This window comes from Diplotaxodon limnothrissa, linkage group LG13, assembly GCF_057381915.1.
Source record: "Diplotaxodon limnothrissa isolate DT_005_m linkage group LG13, D_limnothrissa_male_GT1.1, whole genome shotgun sequence".
Classification (NCBI taxonomy): Eukaryota; Metazoa; Chordata; class Actinopteri; order Cichliformes; family Cichlidae; genus Diplotaxodon; species Diplotaxodon limnothrissa.
The window spans coordinates 27,698,909-27,704,718 of record NC_140608.1 but is presented as its reverse complement, the minus strand read 5'-3'; the positions used below and the strand labels follow the sequence as shown (position 1 = coordinate 27,704,718).

The following is a 5,810-nucleotide window of genomic DNA, read 5'->3' as shown; positions in this document are numbered from 1 at the left end:
AAACATCACCTGATGACAGTACAGACACTATTGTAGAAGAGGACATAAGTGCAAATATTGATCACGATACAACTACAAGTGAGACTGAAGATTTGGCAAATGTAATAGAACTTAATTTTGCATCTCTTTTACTTAAGTTGGAAAACTATTTTCATGTTCCCAGCATAGCAATTGACGAGTTGCTTTCAGAATTGCACTACCTGATAAGCTGTGCATCAGTGCCTTTGACAAATCAAGTAATTGTAGACATACTCAAGAATCATAACCTTTGTCTAGACCAGCCTGTTATTGAAGAACTGACAAAGGCAGTTTCTTTTAACCCTTTGTTAAAAGCCATAGAAAAGGACGGCACACTTGCCACTGCCTTCAAACGCAGACAGTATTACAGAAAACATTTTGAAGTAATTGATCCAATTGAATACATTCTCGACTCCCAAAGCAAGAGGACCTTTCAGTATATTCCTATTCTAAAATCATTACAGCAGATATTTAAACAAGAAAACATACTGAACAAATTTGTCACTAGCCACAATCAGAATCCTTTTGTAAATAAGGAAAAGTATACATCATATAAAGATGGTCTACATTTTCAAAATAATGAGTTTTTCTCAGGCGGTGAACTAAGAATCTCTATTTGTCTTTATGTTGATGATTTCGAAATTTGCAATCCATTGGGGACATCACGGAAAAAGCATAAACTTTGCTCAGTTTACTGGATTTTAGGTAACTTGCCACCAGGTAGTCATTCATCCCTCTCTTCTATTTATTTGGCTCTCTTGTGCAAAAGTGAGGACCTTAGGACCTTTGGCTATCCAAAAATATTTGAGCCACTTTTGCAAGACCTTGTCATTTTAGAGCAGCAGGGAGTGTTCATTGACAATTTAGGGGTCAACTTTAAAGGCACTGTCCAATATGTAGTGGCAGACAGCCTCGGAGCTCATGGATTGGCCGGTTTTGTGGAAAGTTTTTCTGGAGATTACTTTTGCAGGTTTTGTACTGCTACACGCTCAGAGATTGAATCAAAAGCTACAAATAGTGACTTTTCTCTGAGAACTGAGGAGCTCCATCGTGTACATAGCAACTGCACGTGAGACAGGGGTAGCTTGTTGTGGTGTGAAAAGCTCGTGTGTCTTGGCAGACAGTCTGTCTTTCTTCAAGGTCACTGCAGGATTCCCCCCTGATCTTGCACATGACCTTTTTGAAGGTATTGTGCCTTTTGAGATAGCTGAGTGCCTTCGAATACTAATAGGCAAGAAGTACATCACTTTTGAAAATCTAAATAGACTTGTTCAGTCATTTCCCTACAAAGGAGGGGATCAGACTAATCGCCCTCAGAAATTGCCTCACAATTTTCTTAGTAAAAAAACTGTTGGTGGCAATGCACATGAAAATTGGTGTTTACTAAGACTTCTGCCACTTATTATTGGACAACACATACCTGAAAACGAACCAGCTTGGGAACTTCTACTAGATTTGAAGAATATTGTTGAGCTTGTTGTGTGTCCTGTTCATAATAGTGACTCAGTTGCATACCTGGAGAGTAAGATTTTAGACCACCATCAAAGGTACAAAGAAGTATGCCCAGATAGAAGACCATTGCCAAAACATCACTTTCTGGCTCATTATCCCTCAATAATTCGCCATTTTGGTCCACTTGCCTTATTATGGACAATCAGATTCGAGGCAAAGCACACATTTTTTAAAAAAGTTGCTAGACACACAAACTGCTTCAAAAACATAACCCTGTCTTTGTCAACCAAACACCAGCTCATGATTGGCCATTACATGCATTCATCAGGCTGTAGCAAAGCCACTTTTGAGGTTTCACGAGTCTCGGCAGTCCCAGTAGAACTTCTCAAACGTGAAATTGCACATTGTCTTGCTGAAAAGTACCCTGACACAGCTGTAGTTAGCCTTGCCCAGAGTGTGTCTGTTGTGGGCATCTACTACAGGAAGGGCATGTTAATAGTACATGGATCACTGGGGGGTCTGCCAGAGTTTGCTGAAATCCTGCAGATGTGTATTTTGGCAGATTCGTTGGTGTTTATAGTAAAAAAAAACTGAGCTCGTGGTACACTGAACACTATGGATCCTTCAAAATTGACCCATCTCCAAAGGAAATTTCTCTTGTTGCACATGAGGATCTGGTGGATTGTTATCCACTTTGTGACTACCAAGTCGGAGCTTCTCGCATGGTTACATTAAAGAGATACATACACTGTTCAGGTAATTTTAATGTCCATGTTGCCGATTTAATTTTTGTGCTGTATAGCAGTTCTTCTCAAAGTTTGGTTCTTAAAAATAGTTGGACCAGAACTTAAATCTACTCGGATATGTTTCAAGCCTTGTAAAAATACTAGAAAAAAAATTGTGCTGCGAAATTCTGAATACCACTAAAAAAAATACCTGCTTCACCATTGTAACATGTACAATGTTTGGGAACCACCTGCTCATGTTCTTGCACTTATTTTTTAGAGTAACAGTTGGAGATTGGGACATCAGAAATGACAGCCCCAACAAAGCTTCTGATAATCCTGGGGGAGAACAACGCACTCAAGTTAACCCTTCCTTTGGGGATACCAAAGAATGTTAACGAGCTCAAAGCGGAGATTGAAAATCAGTGCGGAGTTTCTGAACAGTTCAGATTGCAGTACATGGACACAGATTTTAATCAGTTCCTTAACATGACATCCACATTTGATCTAAAAGACATGGACAAAATAAAAGTGATTAAAACAGGTGTACCAGAAACATCCACTGGTAGTAATGAAAGCAGTGTGTCCTCATTTAACTTGGGTAGCCCCTGCTCTGGCCACAACCCTGATTATGACACAGATATACTGTCATCGCCAGAATCCAGGTCATCAAGCTCCTCGAGCTCAGCAAACTCCACGCTGCGATCAGAAGCCTGGCCACTGGACTTTCGCATACCTGAGTTTAGCTTCGATGTAGAGCTGCAATTGACAAAAGGCAACCAGGAATTCCAAGCCAATGGAACACTTTTAACCCTAAAACCAAAGCTCAAGTCTGACATTTTAGAGAGCTTGTCTTCAGAAATTATGAAGTACAAAGCTTACCCTTCAGACAGCAATCTTAGTGATGTTTGCCAAGCTTTGGTTGTAAAGCATCCATGCTTGAAAGAGAAGGGTTCAGAAACTGGATTTTCTGCATGGAAGATCAGTTTGAAGTATAAAATGTCAAACTATCGTGGAAAACTGAAGAACTTAGGGTGTAGTGAGTTGGTCATCAATTCTCTCAAAAGAAGAGGGAACAGTAATGTGCATCCCAACCAAGTCAAGAAACCCAGGAGAGCGGAGGTGAATTTCTGCCCTGATTATCCAGCTGGAGAAACCCGAGAGAGTCAGGAAGAAGAAAGGTTGGTGCTGCTTTCAGAGTTCAAGAAGAAGAACAACGATGAAACCATCAAAGCAAAAATGGCCCAAACCTTTCCTCACCGGAGGCAAGAAATTCTTCAGGACATGCCCTTCGTAGCTGACTTTAAAAGCCGATGGCCAGCTCTTTTTTCTCCACGTGAGGTAACTGAATCAGTTGATCTGCAAATGCAATATTTTAAACCCATCACGCTAAACATTTGTTTATTTTACAGATAAATGCTGAATTCCAGCGCATCACTACGGTCCCGCTAACATCCACATTTATGGCACAGCTGGACAACAACACAACCAAACTGACCAAAGTCTTCAGAAACAAGGGAGGAACATCTGGACGCAAGATCACAGAAATCATGGCTGCAATTGATGAGGTTTGGAATTAATTTTTTTGAATGCTTCATTCCCTCTTTTAATACATATGATTTTGTTGTCTCCTTCTATTGTAAGGTAAAGTTTAATGTTGGTATTATGGGATTGTTTATTCTTTGTCCTTTTCATGATAGTGTTGTCACAGTAATAAAGTTTTAAGTTGATTTGGATACTTCATAAAAAAAATTGCCAGAATTAAAAGCTGTTTTTTACAGGACCGTAGCGTTTCCAAAACGGGATTTGCCGCGGCTCCCTGGGGAGAATTTTGGCATTTACAGTAGAAAAGCTGAAGCTAGAATAAACTGCCATCAGGCACCTTTCAAACCAAGACGGGATAAAGGGAGGTCTCTGAGCTGAGTTTTATCACTTTTCACTTTTGCGCCTTGCCGCATTTACGCGGCTCACAGATTCGGATTTATCACTCTGTAATGATGCGATGGTCTGTCTTATAAAATCAGCTCAAAAGTAAAGCTATTGCACCAACATGCTTTACATTACAAACAGTTTTGAATCTGGTACTTGTTGGTGTTGTCTGTAATATTCAGATTGTGGTCCTGGATGTCCTCTGCTGTTGGTTGTTTTGTGCCGGGATCACACCATGCGTTTTTTCGGCCGTCGCACACGGCTGCCCATGACACACTCTTAGGACTCTAGAGACGTGACACACTGTGCAACACACGAGTTCAGTGACCCAAACTCAAGCAGAGACATGGAAAACATGCAGAACAGTGGGCCCTGAGGACCAGGGTTTTGGGAAACCCTGGCTTAGTACTACAACTGTTTTTTCATTTGTCCTTGCAAAACTTTTACTTTTCATTTGCAGTCGACATGATTATTGAGCTCACCAGGAACAATGGGTATAAGATCAGAAATGTACTGTGCTGGTTACAAAATGCTTTTTTCTCACTTATCTAACTCTTGGCAATATGGTAATAGACAAATTTCCACTTTGGGTGGAATATCCCTTTAATTGATAAGAAACCCTGCAACTTGTATTATTATGTTTATTTATTTATTTTTTTAGGATGTGGACTTCCATGAGGCCGAAAGTGAAATGGAGAAGACACTCATTGGCATCTACGTCATCAAACCAGAAGGAGAGCGTGACCTTGACCCGGCAGAAGACATTGGTATCATAATTGAGGGTGTCGCTGTGCTCCGAGATCTTCCTGATGTTGCCACTGCTGTTGTGTTGTTGTTCGGCCTGATCTACACTTTAAACATGAGCTACCCATCCAACCTCAGGTACACTTTTGAGTTTTTTCAGAAAGTACTGATGGGACTTGATGCTAAGAAGCTATCAAACAAAGTTCAAGTGCTCAGAAACAAACTCCTTGAATAAAGAGGAGGAAGCGGGAGGCCCTTATTGCTTAACTTAGTTTGAATGCTTTACGTTCAGGTATAGTTAAGTTGTTCATAAACACTTTTTTTCATTGTCAGTACTGTTTCTTGGGAACATTCACCAGTTTTAGAGAACAATAATGTTCATTTGCATTTTAGCAAAATACTGTTACTTAAAAAATTGGTGTTGCACTTCTTCTACTGCTACTTGACAACATACAGAAAATGACAGACATTTTTAAAAGTTTTAGCGGTTAGGCCGCTGTGATTTGATATTTCAAAGAATGTGACATTTGGCAGCTGTCTGCAACTTGGGATGTAACCATAACTTGAAAAACTGAGTAGCACTGTTTTACAGTACAGTTTTTGAACAAAACAGCCAATTTTCACTGTTTTAAATGAGTTTAGTTTGCTCTTTCATGCTTATCAGTGTTTGAAAATAATTCCTGAAACGTCTTGTAATATGTAGGATTTTTTTTGATAATTTGGATGCTTTCTGGACCAGTTGAAAGACAAGTTGGTTAGCACTTCACTGATCTTTGAAGTAAAATATTGTTTTATGCACAAAGTATTTAGTTAAAGTTGTAACAAGTTGTCTGCATTGATTGCACTTTGTGTTAAGCTACGGCTCTACAGTCTTTTCGGTCTGTCAACAAGTATTTAATATGCACTGAATGTGCTTAGTAAAGACAGGACTTTGTTGGATCA

General features: G+C 39.7%; 1 protein-coding gene across 1 annotated transcript; it reads left to right on the top strand.

Annotated features, from left to right (window-relative positions):
- Positions 1 to 1,945: 1,945 nt before the first annotated feature.
- LOC146620412 (uncharacterized) lies at positions 1,946 to 5,327 on the top strand. Its single transcript, XM_085369890.1, has 4 exons — positions 1,946 to 2,226; positions 2,476 to 3,536; positions 3,608 to 3,763; positions 4,786 to 5,327. The coding sequence occupies exons 2-4, from the start codon at positions 2,505 to 2,507 to the stop codon at positions 5,101 to 5,103; spliced, it is 1,506 nt and encodes a 501-aa protein (XP_085226016.1). The 5' UTR covers positions 1,946 to 2,226; positions 2,476 to 2,504; the 3' UTR covers positions 5,104 to 5,327.
- The last annotated feature ends 483 nt before the right edge of the window (positions 5,328 to 5,810 follow it).

What these genes read in the sequence shown, in the direction of transcription:
- LOC146620412 (XM_085369890.1), top strand. Translation starts at nt 2,505, where the DNA reads ATGACAGCCCCAACAAAGCTTCTGATAATCCTGGGGGAGAACAACGCA. An exon ending in CTCTTTTTTCTCCACGTGAG is followed by an intron (nt 3,537 to 3,607) that starts GTAACTGAATCA and finishes TTTATTTTACAG; the next exon opens with ATAAATGCTGAATTCCAGCG. An exon ending in TCATGGCTGCAATTGATGAG is followed by an intron (nt 3,764 to 4,785) that starts GTTTGGAATTAA and finishes TTATTTTTTTAG; the next exon opens with GATGTGGACTTCCATGAGGC.